General features: G+C 39.7%; 1 protein-coding gene across 2 annotated transcripts in view; it reads left to right on the forward strand.

The window, feature by feature from the left end:
- Window positions 1–327: 327 nt before the first annotated feature.
- Window positions 328–16,322, forward strand: part of LOC307044887 (serine/threonine-protein kinase VRK1-like) — a 21,624-nt gene continuing 5,629 nt past the window's right edge. The window contains exons 1-10 of one of the 2 annotated variants that reach the window (XM_079690317.1): window positions 328–532; window positions 1,988–2,122; window positions 3,230–3,285; window positions 3,771–3,840; window positions 5,011–5,098; window positions 5,658–5,766; window positions 5,855–5,947; window positions 6,104–6,236; window positions 14,597–14,717; window positions 14,860–14,918. In XM_079690317.1, coding sequence (XP_079546443.1) covers window positions 1,993–2,122; window positions 3,230–3,285; window positions 3,771–3,840; window positions 5,011–5,098; window positions 5,658–5,766; window positions 5,855–5,947; window positions 6,104–6,236; window positions 14,597–14,717; window positions 14,860–14,918 — 859 coding nt within the window. In that variant the 5' untranslated portion in view covers window positions 328–532; window positions 1,988–1,992. The remainder of the gene's footprint in view (window positions 533–1,987; window positions 2,123–3,229; window positions 3,286–3,770; window positions 3,841–5,010; window positions 5,099–5,657; window positions 5,767–5,854; window positions 5,948–6,103; window positions 6,237–14,596; window positions 14,718–14,859; window positions 14,919–16,322) is intronic. The other variant, XM_079690316.1, reaches the window with a different exon arrangement.

Genomic DNA, 16,322 nt, shown 5'->3' on the forward strand with positions numbered 1-16,322 from the left:
TATAGGCTGCCATGTGCTGTGCCATCACTCCACAGAAAGCTGTCATCTTGACTGGATATTGAAATCATGACATGCAAGAAAACCCATTATGCTAAAGAGTGTTATGCTGGTTGTAATCATGAGGTTTTTACACCAATCATTGTAGGAGATCCTATGTAATATTTATTTTTTTGAAAAACGTATTATTAAAAGCACATTAAGTTAAATTATCAGTATGAGTCATAGGTATTAGTGCATAATACTTCACAATTCTGCCTCTACTGCTTTCCCATTGGATATTGTCTCGTTGAAAAACTTTCCCTTGCATTCTATTGGCTGTGCGGTGTAATAGGCGGGACAACTTTCAGGAAGTAAACAGCGTTTGTTTCTGTTTCGTACTGGCATATGAGCAACAGATGACAGATACACATTTTAAGAATACGTTTGCTCTCAAGTATATATTATCACCGTGTTTCGATATATATTTATACACAAAAGGACGACGTAGGCTACGGCTTGGGTTCCCTTGGGAAGTCGGTACATAACAAAGCATGTAAGTAATAAAATAGCTCCTCACTAGCTTATTTAGCTGCTAGTTCGATGCTCCTTAAACTAATGCCAACTGTTAGCTTTAGGTGTTCAAACCTTACATTTTCCACTGCATTAGGCGTGTCATCTAATTTTAACGACAGTGTGCTTAACGGTATTGAGTTATCTTTAACTGTGGAGCTATTTCTGTTGTCATTCTTGTGTTGTGTGTAACCTTTAAATATACACTCTAACAGTGGCGGAAGAAGTACTTGTACAACTACTCTGTTACAAGTAAAAGTCCTGCATTCAAATAACTTAAGTAAAAGAACAAAAGCATTAGCATGTACATATACACGTACTTTTTGTACATACAGTCCAATTTCATAATCAAATCACTGGATTATTATTATGTATGCATTAGTGTGTCAATTAATGTTTATTTATTAGTTAACTTAAATATTATCTTATCATTTTAATTTGTAAAGTAACTAGTAAGCAAAGCTTTCAGATAAATATAGTGGAGTAAAAATGCAATATTGTCTTTCAAAGTGTAGTGGAGGAGAAGTATTAAGTAGCATAAAATGAAAATAAACCAAATTATACCTACTGTACTTTACTGTACTGCTTACTAACCGTGACAAACAAAGTTGGATAGTCAGATAAAACACTCTGCCGTCACGTGCACTATTGAAATCCCAACTTTAATTGCCAACGACTAGACGGTTATAGTGTGTACTGTCATTACGTTTGTGGCAGTCATTTTTCTAAATCCAATTTAATTTTAAAATGTGTTTGTAATCATTTTTAATGTTACAAAACTGGCAGTATAATGCTCAAGGTAAATCCTGTACCAGCCAGCTGGTTTTTTCTAATTTTAGTTATCATGTTAGACAGAACGGTGACTCCGGAGCCTACTATTTTTAAGTAGTGTGGGACTGAAGCTGCATGAGATCTGATATGAATTTTATGTTGCCCATATAAGAATTCCGGTACCACTTTACAATAAGACTACCCTTATAAAGGGTTTACCAATAGTTTGTAATTAATTTATTAGGTTGTGAACACTTTATAAATCATTAATAAGCTTTTATAAGACATGAGATAAACAGGGCAACTGTGACCGGTTGCTTGCCAAACAGTGAGCCCACATATCTGTACTGCTAAGTCTTATGTTGGCTACTTAGCTTACTTTGCCTTCTTCATCATCCAGCATCCTTGGTATCTGTTGTTCACTGAGTTGATTCTGGCTAAGTAGCTAATATCAGGCTTAGTCATCTTGCCAAATAGTGAGCCTGTGTTGATGTATGAAAACTATGTTAGAACTGGTTTATAAATGGTTCTTATTGATTAATAAAGTGTTTACAACCTAATTCATAACCTAATTATAAACCCTTTATGAATCCTTTATAAGGGTAGTCTTATTGTAAAGTGGTACCAGAATTCCTAACATCACATATTTCCTACACTTCCTGCTCAGTTGTCATGCCACCACCGAAGAAGGGGGCATTGCCCAAACCCCTCCCAGAAGGCTTCCTACTGACCGACAGTGAGAAGAAGAAATGGAGGCTGGGTAAAATCATCGGCCAAGGTGGCTGTGGACTCATCTATTTAGGTAATACATATGTACTGTGGACATCTTACATATTATTGTGAATTTATTTTATTATATATTTTATTGCTAGTGCAGTAACATAACTTGCAGTACTGTACTTAAATAAAAAACGGTGGTACTTATACTTGAGTATTTTCACATTATGCTACTTTATACTTTTTAGTCCACTACATTTATTTTACAGATTTCGTGACTAGTTATTTTAGTAATTTAGATTATTAATTTAACACCAAAATCAACACATATGTTATTAACAGTTATGCTCCCAGGTAGTTTATAAAGTCATTAAAATAATCCCCGCTTTTACCAAATGCAACATTGAAGTGATGAACACATTAATGCATCATTAATTATAATACAATAATTGAAAACTATATTGTGCTTTAATGTGCACAATGAGTACTTTATATATTGATCAAAGTACTTTTTAAATGTTGCTTAAGTACCATTTTGAATGCAGGATTTTAACTTGTAACTTATTATTTTTACATTGTGGTATTGCTACTTTTACTCAAGTAAATAATCTGAGTACTTCTTCCACCTCTGTTTGTTGTACATTTTGTATTTAACTTATTTTGTTAATATACATATTTTATTAACATTTTTGTTTAATCTCAATGGCCCATTTTAACCTTTTGTATTTGTATGGTGGTACACATATGTGTGTTTTAATTTATTGTAAATGGAGCAATTGTCACAAAATCCTATCCCTCCCAGGATAAACGAAGTGTTCTAATTCTTAATGAGTGTGCTCATGCAGGTAACAGAACATCTCTCTCTTCCTGGGAGACTCTGATTGATCTGTTTGTCTCTTTCTGTAGAAAGCTCTTTCAACAGATCAGATTGTTACAAGACAACCCTGGGATTCCTAACAAATCCCATCCTCTAATCTATGGAGGCCTTTCCACTCAGCACTAACTCCTGATATTTACAAATCCATAAGTGCAGTCCGGCTTTTTGAGTACAGCATTTTGTTAATTTCTTCCTGGTCTTGGATACATTTTAAACATGCAAATGGCTGGATAACGTCCAAGAGTTAAGATGTTTCATCACAACTTTCTCCTCTGTATGTTATTATAATATTCCTCTCTGTCTCCTGCTGAACAGCCTCCCGTGATGTGGACAGACCTGTTGCAGCAGACACTGACTTTGTCATAAAACTGGTTAGTACATTTGAGCTTCACACAGCTGTTAATAAGGTTGCATGTCAAAAAGTATTTGCATCAAAACTATGTTTCCTCATTTCAGTTTCTATTTCTCCTAACATCAGGTGATTTATTTGGAAGTCACCGAAAATGTGTTTGAGAAAACTGAAACAAATGATGATAGAAATAACTTTAGATAATGTAGTACAAAGACATTTGACTGAGTGTGATGGTTGAATCACATGCATTTCTGTTAAGGGGAAGTAGAGTTTACAGCCTTAAATATATGAGACATTCATGCAAATTGTCAAATTGGTGGCTGAGTGGCCTTTTCAGTCTTTTTGCTAAATTCTGATAAAATTATATATTTTACATTTCAGCTGGAGCATTGTGGAGCATTATCTCTTTCAACTCCACTGTGTGATATACTAACACATGTTTTTGTCAAGCCGTCTTGAGACCATGATAATGAAATTGTTAGTAATGTTCCCTTGCATCTCCAGGAGTACCATGAGAACGGCCCCCTGTTCTCCGAGCTCAAGTTCTACCAGAGGGCAGCCAAAGCGGAGAGCAGTGAGTAGCAGCGTCCGTCCAGCGTCCCGGCAGCTCACTGGAGCACGAGTGTGTTTGACTGATGAAGTGGCCGCAGACACAGAGGCTTTGCCGCCTGCAGCACAGTAATTAATAATAAGCCAAAGCAAACATGCACCTCAGTGGCAGTTAGCCCCCCTCTCCACGCTTGTCTGAGCTCTCCAACGACTCGGCTTGGAGAGGCACGGCAGAGCGGAAGCCACTCACACATAATGATGCCCGGGCCTCCGCTGAGCCCCTGACCACCTGCCAGTCTGGTGGAGAGCCAGTCAGGCCGGCCGCGATCCAGCCTTGAGCCAGAACCTGTGTGTGTGTGTGTGTGTGTGTGTGTGTGTGTGTGTGTGTGTGTGTGTGTGTGTGTGTGTGTGTGTGTGTGTGTGTGTGTGTGTGTGTGTGTGTGTGTGTGTGTGTGTGTGTGTGTGTGTGTGTGTGTGTGTGTGTGTGTGTGTGTGTGTGTGTGTGTGTGTGTGTGTGTGTGTGTGTGTGTGTGTGTGTGTGTGTGTGTGTGTGTGTGTGTGTGTGTGTGCGTGTTAACCCTTAATTCTACAACATTCATATTTACATGCTTACATTATACGGTTGTCTATAAATGAGTCTTACAACTTGTGCATTTTTCAGCATTTTACCATATATGGTTCCCTTGTCTCAAAATCAGTTATTTTTGGTTATGTTCTGAAATAAGATCTGTTGTTAAAAGCTTAAGATTATTTTTATGTTTTGTTCTACAACATAAAATAAGTCAGTAGACAACCCACAAATGAACATCTGAAACTCTTTTGTGTCAGAATAACGGCCGTTAATACCAAGTGGCTAAATAAGTCTATTAAACATCATAACGCCGAACAGTTCTAGCCAAAACATTTTTCTACTTTCTTTGAGATTTGTTGCTTTTCTTTGAATACCTATTGGAAAAGGAGAGTGTTGTATCAGGGTTTTGGTAAGGGTTAGGACATGATTAGACTTTGAGAATTCTTAGGGAGTAACACCAAAGTTTGTTTAAGTTGTCTGTCAGAACAGCGGTTCAAGAGACAAAGGTTTCTTCTTTCTCAAACATTGTGGTTAAGAGTTTAGTTTAGTTGTTGGTTGGAGTTTAAATGCTGAAATATATGAACACACATTGATATAATTGTCTCTCTCCTATTGTTTTTTCAGTCCAAAAATGGAAGAAAAGTAGGAAACTGGACTTCCTGGGCATTCCAACCTACTGGGGATCAGGACTCGCTGAATATAATGACCTGAGGTATTGACAAGCTTTCAGGATAGATGTCATCAGATGATGACCATAATACATGTTTGATATAAGGGCTAGGAATATAAAACCGTGGACTGGACTGAACTGTATGATAATATTATGCAAATAAACGTTACATGTGGCTTATTACTAATGAGTATTTCTGAAGACACATTAGCAGTTGACTCATCTGAAGAAGTTGTTCACTACTGCACAACAACAAAAGGCAGATGTTACCCAATGATGTTGCATTGCCATGGCTACGTACTGAGTGAGCCTTGCAAATTAACTTAACACTGTACAAGTAGCATCCATAGTGAGCAAAAAACCAGCTGAATGTCCCTTTTTTTCAAAGTGACTTTTCTCCCTACCGTATCTACCAATGCGTTTCAGTTGTTATGAGATTACAACATTAAATGTACTGCAAGGTTGTTTATTCCTGGGTGATAAATCTGTGAGTTAAAACTTTTTTTCAATACTCTCAAACATACATTTATATCAGCAATTAGGAGTTATTTTGATTTAAGAAAAATAAGATATCGACCACTGATTTTTCCTCTCCTCTCAGGTATCGTTTCATGGCCATGGACCGACTGGGCAGCGACCTTCAGAAAATCTTGAAACACAGCGGAGGTCAACTGAAGAAGGCCACAGTTCTCCAGCTTGGACGAGGACTGGTGAGATCCCCTTTAATATCCTTACCATAAAGTGAACAAAGGACACCAATGACGTTGTGCATTGATTTACATTTCCGTCCTTTGCCAGGTGGACATTCTGGAGTATATTCATGAGAACGAGTATGTGCATGCAGACATTAAAGCTGCAAACCTCATACTGGGCTGCAGAGACCCTGAACAGGTTAGTCTTTCTAGATCTCCGTTGATCATGTGCATAGAGTTATGCTATAGTTTACAGAATGTTATGTTAAGTATGTTTTGCAATCAGGGCTATGAGTTCTAATTATGCACATTGTCCTTCATCTACGTGTTTTATGTGTATGTGTGTGTCCTGTAGGTCTATCTAGCAGACTACGGGCTGTCCTACAGATACTGTCCTGATGGAGTCCACAAAGAATACAAGGAAAACCCCAAGAAGGGCCACAATGGAACCATTGAATACACCAGCCTTGATGCCCACAAAGGACTTGGTAAGCCAGTATAAAATGAGAAGTAGAAATAACTGATTCTGACACTTCCTTTAGTACACTGCATGCCGTGTACTGTGAACAGTGCATTGTGGGAATTTGGATAATTTAGTTTTGTCTCAAATCGCACATGCAAGCTCTGCCCCCACTGGAAGTGGTAACGTATGTTACTAAGCTAAGATGCTGAGCGTTGAGTGCAAGTGTGTCGAGTGTTCCAACTTTTATTAGTGCACCATACAGGTACTTACTGTATAGTGCACTGCAATCTGCCACATACTTCGCATTGGGATGCACAAACTGTGCGTCCTTCTCTGACCTGCCAACTTGAGTTCAGTAAATAATAAACGGTTCATCAAGAATTTATGGCAGGCTAATCTAGACTCAACGTTATTATTGCATATTAAAAGCATGGAGAAGGTTGTGGCATGATGTGAAATGTTGGCAAGAAAGAATATATTTCTCAACCCTTGGACACAAATGTGCATTTAGTGTTGTGTCAGTTTACAGGAGATAAGGACGCTCCACATTTTCTCTGTGATAAACTTCTAATGTAAATTCAACAAGTATCATTAAATAGTTATTTCAGTTTTTATATGAGCTGCTCATTAATACATTTATAAACCCTAAGAAGCAACCAAGATAAAAGTTATTTGATTGGGATTCTGTGACTTATGTACATTAAAGGTCCCATGTCGTGGCCATTTCTACTGATCAAAATTCCATTGTTGAGGTCTACTAGAATAGATTTATAATGTGCAATTTTACAAACTCACATTGGTTTCTCATAAAGCATCTCTGTATAGTATGTGTTTTCACTCTCTTTCCTAAACGGCTTGTTGGAGCTCCTGCCCCCCCCTCCCTCCCTGTGAGCCCAGTGGCCGTCTGCGAGACAGCGAGACAGAGCGAAACCCAGCCCGAAACACACACACACCCGCAGCCTGGCTGTGAGTCTGTGTGTGTGCTCAAACACCGACTCACAGCCTCGCTGTGTTCCGCCGTCCCAGGCGGAAAAATCGGCGGAGCTGCAGCTGAGAAAAGATTGAGTGTGTGTGTGTGAGGAAGTTAACGTAACGGCTCCGCGGATTAGTCCATTTGGGTATGGGCACGTCACGTCACTGTACCCAGGAAGAAAACAATGGAAAAAGAGAAATGTCTAACGAGGCGTTCTGGGGCAGCATAGACAGGTCTTTTCTGTGTTAGAGTTTTACTCGCTACAGGGTGTACTTTGAGGGTTTGTGACTCTGCAGACCGTTTACATGCAGAAACACCTTCATAACACACAAGGGGACGGGTAATAACCAGAAAAGCATGACATGGGATCTTTAAGAGCCTTTTTTGTTTTCCTACCCCGGTAGATGTGTTGCTCGGAAAAAACACCAGCAATGAAAGGCCTATTGTTAATCTCAAAACAGCTGATTTCGCTATGAATGATTTTAGTTGTTTTATAAAGAATGAAAAGTACTTATTAGTATTTCAACAGTATCTATATTAATCCTACAATAAGCTCCTTTTAGTTGGCAGTCTTAGTTTGTCAATACATGTAAAACAGTCTCCCCTCTCCGCCCCGCCGCCCCCTGCCTCCCTCTGCAGATATTGGGAACACATTAACTGGCAAATTGCCTTCATGCTCCTTCTCTTCATTGACCATCGATTCTCCATCCGCAGCCCCTGCTGAATTCCCCCCTACCGTCCCTGTTTAACAATACCCTAATTAGCTGAAGTCATAACCTGCATCGTGTATTCATCCCCCATTAATTAAGGGCTTTGATGTTTGGTTAGAAGGAGGCCGAGCCACAGATAACCCTCCATGAGCTCCACTCCGCCCAACTCCACTTCCCTGCAGTTCGATATTGTGAGCTAGCAATGGCTCAGACCGCCTAATCGCCACGGTAGTGTTTCTATCAGCAGGATCGATAAGTAAAAGAGGGGCAGAAATGTCCTGTCAGCAATATCTATCAAATGGAAGTCATGTCAATTTTAATATGATTTTGAAAAGAGTGGGAGAAAGTATAGCTATGAAAATTACAATTATACAATTACGTTTTGGCTATCCATCTTTCTACTATGTGCATTTATTAAAGTTCTGAAACTGAGTTAATCATGGCTTTAAAAACAGATGAATGCCGGTTTAACTTTTTTGTTGAGAAAAGTAAATATATACACGGTTCATCGTGACATTTTGGAAAGCCTATCAAGACTTAAAGAGCCCCTGTTATTTCTTTTGGGGGGTTTCCCTTCCCTGGAGTGTGTTATATAGATTTGTGTGCATGTAAATGGTCTACAAAAGATAAAATCACCAATTCTTCCTCCAGAGGAAGTTTCTCTCCCACACACTGCATGAAATGCCTTCATTGAACTCCTTTGTTTACTGCCTTAACATATTGACATCACTGAATAACACTCAAACTTCTATTTGCTAGCCCTACATCACATTGTACATGATAGGCTAAGGGGTTGACCAATCACAACAGAGCTACCAGCTAACCAAACAGAACAGACTGGGCTCTGGTTTCAGACAGAGGGTGAAAAGAGGTGCTGCAGCTCAGGCAGTACAGAGATTTTTAACATTAAAGGTCACCTATAATGCAAAATCCACTTTTTCATGTCTTTTATACATAAACATGTGTCCCCTCTTTGTAAAGAGATTCTGAAAGTTTCAGGAAAAAAGATTTGCTCTCTTTTTGTCTGAACATTAGCTGATCAGATTTTGGCCACTTTATGATGTCATAACGATTTTTTGGCTTGAGTAACCATTAGCCAGTCACTAACCAAGGTAACCCCCCCACCCCCCACACACACCTTATCACCTGAATCTCCTCCTAGAGCACCATTGTGTTCTTTTTAACCAAACATCTCTCAGAGGGGCATGGGGAGGGGCTCCTTATTTTCATCTAAAGTAACAGACAGAGAATCAGCACTTTTGAAACAGGCCTGATACAGAGGGAATTATGGGATGCTACAAGGCATGATCTGTTTGGTGTTTGGAGCCAAACACTTCAGAGACATGTTTTGTATATATCTGAGACCTATAATATATTGATGAAAAACAGTATAATAGGGAACCTTTAAAGCATGGAGACGTGTCACAGTCGAGGAACCAAATATGAACCTGAACATCTGCATAATAGGTCACCTTAAAAAATACATCAAAAAATGTATAGCTTGTTTGATAGGTTGGAATATAAAGTTTTAATATACAATAATACAACAATTGCTACAATTACAGATGAGCGGTCTATCTTTTCACCATGAGCACTTATTGAAGCTACAAGACTGCTGCAAGCCTGACAGAATTAGACAGATCAGCCAGTTTTACTCTAGATCTTCAAAAAAACTGATACAACCTCCTGCTATGGGAACAAAACAGAAACATTTGTATTCTTCAGGTTATTGTCCTCTTTAAGTATTTTCCACTGCGCATGCAGATTAAAACCGAGGACGCGACCCCTCTCTGACCCGATGGCACCAATACCCGCAAAGATGTTGACAGGTTGCCATGGTGAGGTTTGGTGAATGCAGCTGGCGAATGGCAGGCCTTTGAACTCGGAGCTAAACGGTGTAATTACCACCATTCGGTGGGCGTCCGGCAGACAGAAGACCGTCTCCAAACGACAAGACTGTGAAGCGGAAGGGTTAAGAGTGTGACACTGCGGCACGCTTTGGGGAATCTGAATAACAATAGGAGATAATTAACAACAACACCATCGCCGCCTCACCTCCTTGTCTAAAGCACGAAGAGCGTGTGCGCGGTGCGTGCGCGACTGCATACGGGGGTGTTCAGTATTCATGTATCGTGCATGTGTGTGTTTTTCGAGCATGTCCGTACTCCCTTTGAGAGCTGTTTAAGCATGTATGTGAACGCACATGCATATCTCTCTGCGCTGCCCTGCCATTCCTCACACGAGGGCAAAACACATTGAACACAGAAGAGCACACACACAAAACACTATTATGAGCTTTGATAACGCGCCCAGAGCACACACAGAGGGCAGCGCCGCTTAATGTAGTCGTTGATCTTTTTAATTGTTAATCTATTATAGCACTCTGGGAGTTGCAACACTTTTTCCCAGTGTCAGTATCAGACGTTTTTCATCTTTATTCTCCTTTAACAGGCTCTCAGCAGCAATGAAGTGTTGAGCAATTATTTACAACAACAGGAAGCCACGCTGTAATGCTGACTTAATGCATACTTTACGCCCACAAGGACAAACATTTGTAATTGTCAGAGTTGTTGAGATGTAGCGTAACACACAGTGGCAGTGTCATATTTAGACCTGACGGATGGTGGACACTTGATGCTGAAGGCAGTGCATGCTTTCCAGATCTGTTTGGCTACAAAAGTGGCCATAAAAGTCGTGCCAGGCTACCATAGTTTCACAGGTGGTATCTCCATCTCTATTCACACAACAGGGATCCAGTAATACAATCAAGTTGTTTTATTTCTGGCTTTATACACAATCTTGGTAATTCACGACAAGATATACAAAACCAACTGCACTTTTGACCCTGAGCAATCAAACATGGATTCCACAGATCCTTGAAACCCATGAAAGAGTTTGAGAGAAAAAAAATCTAGGCTTTTAAGTTTTTGAAAGAAGACATCAATCCAGAAATCCAGTCACATACAACCATGTTCGGCAACATGCCCAGGAGAGACGTAACTGTTCCTTCTGACAGCACTAACACCGGATTTTCATGTTCTGTATGTTATCACAGTTTTATGAGACTTATTGTAAGTCGCTTTGGATAAAAGCGTCAGCTAAATGCAATGTAATGTTATGAATCACTTTGGAACCAGTCATCATTACTTGATGGTGATCGTGGGCTATCAGTCTTACACCAGTTTGTGTATTAGAACCCCCGCAGGGTTTCATACCCTTACCTGTGGGTATTAGTTGATTTGTTTCTGAAGCCATTGTGAAAGGACATTTGCTAACACCCCTCCTCTCAAAGGCCCTTCCTACAGTCAGTGTGAACATCCAGTCTTTAACCGCCTCTCCCATTCCCTCATTGATTGTTGTTCCCTCCTGCTGGGTCAAGGCAGTTTAGCGTTCCCTGCTAACCTTCAAGTTTTTTATTCAGGCACACCTCCAAACATTTATTTCCTTGAAGTGATTTGATTTCATCATGACCTCTCCTCTTTGACACATTTCTTCATCTTCATACCCTCCCCCCACATTGAAGATTCCATCTTTGAATACAAAAATTGCAATACTTATAACACAAATTGGTTATCTTGTAATCAGATTACTGCCCAGACATTCCATGTAATCTGATCCTGTGTGGCTGTGACCGAGCTCCTTCTTTAGAGCAGCCTGTTGGGGAGGATCAATGGCGTTCGGGGCTCAGGGAGGAGATTTCTCCCCGCTGATGGAGCTAGTCGATAGGTAATTTCTCCAGAGACGTGTGGTGGCCGTTACAGTATTGAGCTGCTAAAACTCCCCGGGCTCGACCCTTCTAGATGGACTTGGGCGACAAGTATTGATAGACCTCACGCATTAATGTAGACCCCTGCGATCACACATTCACAATAAGATGCAAACAAACCTGTTCTTAAAAGAAGTCTTATGCATGGGAAGTCACTCTGGTATATACTAATCTTTAGGTCATCGTTAGAAGCATTCATTTTAGAATCTGTCGCTCTACCTGCCCTCCCGATCAAACCCTGAAGGGCTGAAATGTTCTGCTTATGATTTGTGGAAGGCCTTGGTACCCTCCGGAGACATTTACAGTACTGATACACAACTGATTACAGTGCTCTAAATAATTAAATACCTGAGGGTGCAGCGTATTTTTAGCACAGTGGTTCATCAGAGTGCTGCTTCCAGATGTATGAAAAGTTTGTCACAAACTGTTTACTTACATTTATTTCTCATTCAAGAAAAATAACAGAAAAGAGTGAGGCTCTCTTGTAACATTTTGGAACAAATAACAGGGAAGGATCCAAATCAATGTAGCATGTCCAGACATTGTCCTCTTTGATCTATAAACTTAGTTTTTCCTCTTCAAAACTTGACGGCGTCTTTACGCACAATCACGAATACTGAAAGTTAGATTCAGGCTTGTAGAGGCTAATGTAGCCTCGAGCTGCTAGCCTGTAATAGAGAAGAGCAACTAACCCTAACCCTTTAACAGCCAGCGCCTCCGTTTGGTAGAGCACATTTTGTGCTTAAAAAAGTTGAACCCCATCTGATTCAGCCAGCTCTACCCTTTGGTTGACATGTTATGCACAAAACAACCTCTAGATGTCACTGTGGTTCAAACAGAATGCCCTTCAGCTAGCTTCCACTGAGAAAGTTGGCATGCTAAAAAATCACTGCTGAAGAAATCACTCTTTTTGGTCAACTTTTGAAAGGTAACCATATCCTTTTTGACATATTTTAGTGGCAGGGCACTGACTGAACATAATTAGATAACTTGATGCACAAAAAAAGTTTTAACAAAGGTGTAATAACTTTTGGGAAAATATGCTCAACCAATCGGTCGAATTGGCCTTTTATGGTAAGCTAGCAATATGACTTTTTCAGAGTTTCAGAGATGTTTTTCAATAAAATATGGTAAATAAATGGCTAGATTCATGGTAATATTACTACATCTAGTACTGCCTTATGAGTCTCAGAGTGAAAGAGTGATAATAATTCATAAAGCAGCTTTAATGCATGGCATACAGCCCAAAGTTGCACACAGATGAGCAAGTTGGGCCAACACAGGACATAGACATTTGCTGTTAGGCCAGTGGTTTCTTCTTAGGCCAATTCAGCATACGGTAAGATGAGCAAGTCTTTTTTTAATCATGAAAAACACTTTACATTACTTTTTTCCATTTGTTTTTCTTTACAATTCGAATTTATTATCTTTTATGAATATATCTGGTTGTATATATTGCTCATTTTCCATAAAAGAAACAAATGTATTTGAGTTTGTGTTTTATTTGAGTTTGATGCATACAAATACTGTACTGGATATGATGATTGTTGAAAATGCACTTTTACCATAAAAGGCCAGCTCGACCATTTGGTAGAGGCTCAAAAAACAAAACTGTGTGGTCAGTCAAAAAAGAAAATATTGTTTGGGGTTAATTGTGTCCCATTTGACAAAAAAATGCAAACAAATAATTTTCCCATAGCTTTTTTCTTGGTCTGGTAGTTAAATGGTTAACAGTAAACACACTGGTAACAGAAAGACAGACAGTAATGGTACAATGGTTTTCCTCTATGAACTAATGATTACATCAAAAGTACAACTAATGACAATATGAAAACTTAAAGGTAGTTTAATAATGATATAATCAACCGTAAAGTGTTCTTTTACAGGCCTTCATTTATAACTTTAATCAGTCAAAATAGTATTGTCTGTCATTATTACCATACCAATATTAGCTCCAGACACATAGATCTATGACATTTTCAACAGACAATCACTTGAGGCAATATTTCAGAACAACATTTTATCAATACTCTCCTACACCTAGTAAAAGATAGGGAGGGGTTCCCCTTGAAATGTTCTAGGTTAAGAGAAATCAGATGATTTGTCTGCCAATTATTTGTTTCAGACTGAAATGTCTCCAATATAGAATGACATTATTCAATTGTTCATGTTCCAGAGAGAATGAATCCTACTGACCCATCATGCTCAAGTAACTTTTCTTTTAGCACTGCCAAAGACTTAAAACTTCACAAATTTTGAAAGATTTAGCAAATATTCAACGGATGAAATTTGGTGCGAACATTCATGTTCCCCCTGAGGATAAACTGTTAGAAATGTAGTCTTCCCGTAATCTTTTATTCTATTGCCATCATTTGGTAAAACTATTTCTATTAGAATTCTCCAGAGTGCTTTCTGTCTTAGTGAGGAGGTAACTATGATTACTCTGACCATTATGCTATTCTATTAGCATAATGTCCAGGGTCCAGTGTCTCAGAGATTCTTCAATAGTCTCCATCTCGTTAGGCCTAACAGAAATGTCCAACTGAAAAGAGACACAATGTAAGAGGGAATTTTCTGCTGCACAGTTCTCGATTTATTCATGAATCACAAACACCTTGCCAGTGCTGGAAATGGTATTTGTGTCCAACCTTGACTCCTCTGGTGAAAGATCCGTCCTTTGAAAGTACATTAAGGTGACTCTTTGTGATAAGAGAGCAACTCACACTGACATTTGTACTGCTGCTTTTTACTTCTTTGTGGAATTACGCTGCTGATCTTTAAAAGAGAAGGACAAAATGCTAAGCTTTGACCAACGAATGTAAAAGCTTTCTCAAACCGGAAATGTTTGTGATGGCATGATTTATAATGGAATAATATTAATTGTAGTAGATGCATTGTTTTCCTGACCAGCTTATCTTTTTGTTGTCTTTGTATAGCTCCATCTAGACGTGGGGACCTGCAGATTTTGGGTTTTTGTCTTCTTCACTGGTTATGTGGGTCTCTGCCTTGGGAGAAACTTCTTAGCAACCCAACTCAGGTCCAGGAGGCCAAGGCCAGGTAGGTCAAAGTACTGTTTCTATAGCCAAGAGATAATATACTATTTGTATTTATTCATCTGGAGTTTGTTGGTTCCTCTGTCCTCACCTTGTCACTGTTTTATGTCGTCGTCGTCCTCCTCCTCCTCCTCCTCCTTTCTCAGACTGATGGATAATCTTCCAGACTCAGCCCTAGAGCTGTCGGTGAGAGGAGCCAGCACAGGTGAGGAAGGGTCACTGGACAACATTTACTGTAAACTGAGAATCTGAAAACAAAGCCAATCTGTGAAGGAGAGGAGAATAATCTCTCTGTCTGCATTTAGATCATTCTACCTTAGTTAAACGTTGTTCTCACCAGACAAACTGAATGTAATGGTAAAGCCGAGAGAGCCGGTAATTAAAGTGAAAGTAACCCTGATATGGTAATCAGGGGCCTCATTTACAAAGCTTTGCGTAGGATTCACGTGGGAAGGTGGCGTACGTAGGACAAAGCAAGCAAATACGCACACAAATATTCCGATTTATAAAACACTGCGCACGCACGTCCTACGCCGGTTTCCTTTTATAAATCACAATCAACTCGAAATGCGGTGCAGCTTTTTCGGGCTTCACGTAACGCCCATATTTGCCTATAAATAGTCAAAGAAATGCCCCATATTAATATTCATTCAGACTGACTGCGGGAAGAAGATAGCAGGAAATGACGACAGAACAGCTAAAAAAGACATCTCAGACCGAGTCAGATTTTGGTTCTTTTGGGGAGGTCGAGATAAATCACATTGTTTAGTGGATGCAGTTTGAACCAGAGTAGCAGCATGAAGGTCAGATCGTCACCAAAATAAATAAATAAGTGGTCCGAAAAAAGTTAATGATAAAATACACATAACCTTCCTCAGGCAGTGTGTTTGTGCCGGGGACGGGAGACCCCCCCATGATGAGAAACTGTAAGAAAGTATCGGGGAATCCCTCCGGAGCGGAGTCATGACGACTGGATCTGAATTTCTTTTTTTATTTGGTGGTTTGTGTCCCAGTGTGTCAATCAGCTTCTTCACTGCAGCCTGTGCATCTCAACCCCCCTGCAGTAACTATCCACCAGTTAAAGGAAATAAAACAAATGTGTTGTTATATCAGCTGTACAATTGACCAAATATATGGTGTTCTTAGTTTCCATACCTCTTGTGTTTTATGAGCGACTTATCAAGTCTTGGCAAACGGCATTAAACATGATAGTATAAACCATGTTCGTATCTATACAACCTATAGAAAAGCAAAACGGGCTCAGTTTAAAGTAATTCTATCCTTCTGTTCACCGCATCATTTATGAGAATACATTTCATAACATTAAAGGTCACCTATCATGCTATTTTTAGGCAATAGCAGTGGCTCAGTTAGTAGGGGCTTGGACTGTGAGCTGTAAGGTCACCGGTTAAAGTCCCCGAACAGAACTACATACGGAGTGTGGACTGCTACTTGGAGAGGTCCCAGTTCACCTCCTGCCCTGCCGTGGTGCCCTTGAGCAAGGCACCGGACACCGCCCTCCCCCCCTCACTCCCATTGCTCCAGGGCGCTGTACAATAGATGCCCACTGCTCCTAGTACTAGACTCCTGGTACTAGGATGGGTTAAAA

Source organism: Notothenia rossii (genome assembly GCF_949606895.1).
Source record: "Notothenia rossii genome assembly, chromosome: 6".
Lineage (NCBI taxonomy): Eukaryota > Metazoa > Chordata > Actinopteri > Perciformes > Nototheniidae > Notothenia > Notothenia rossii.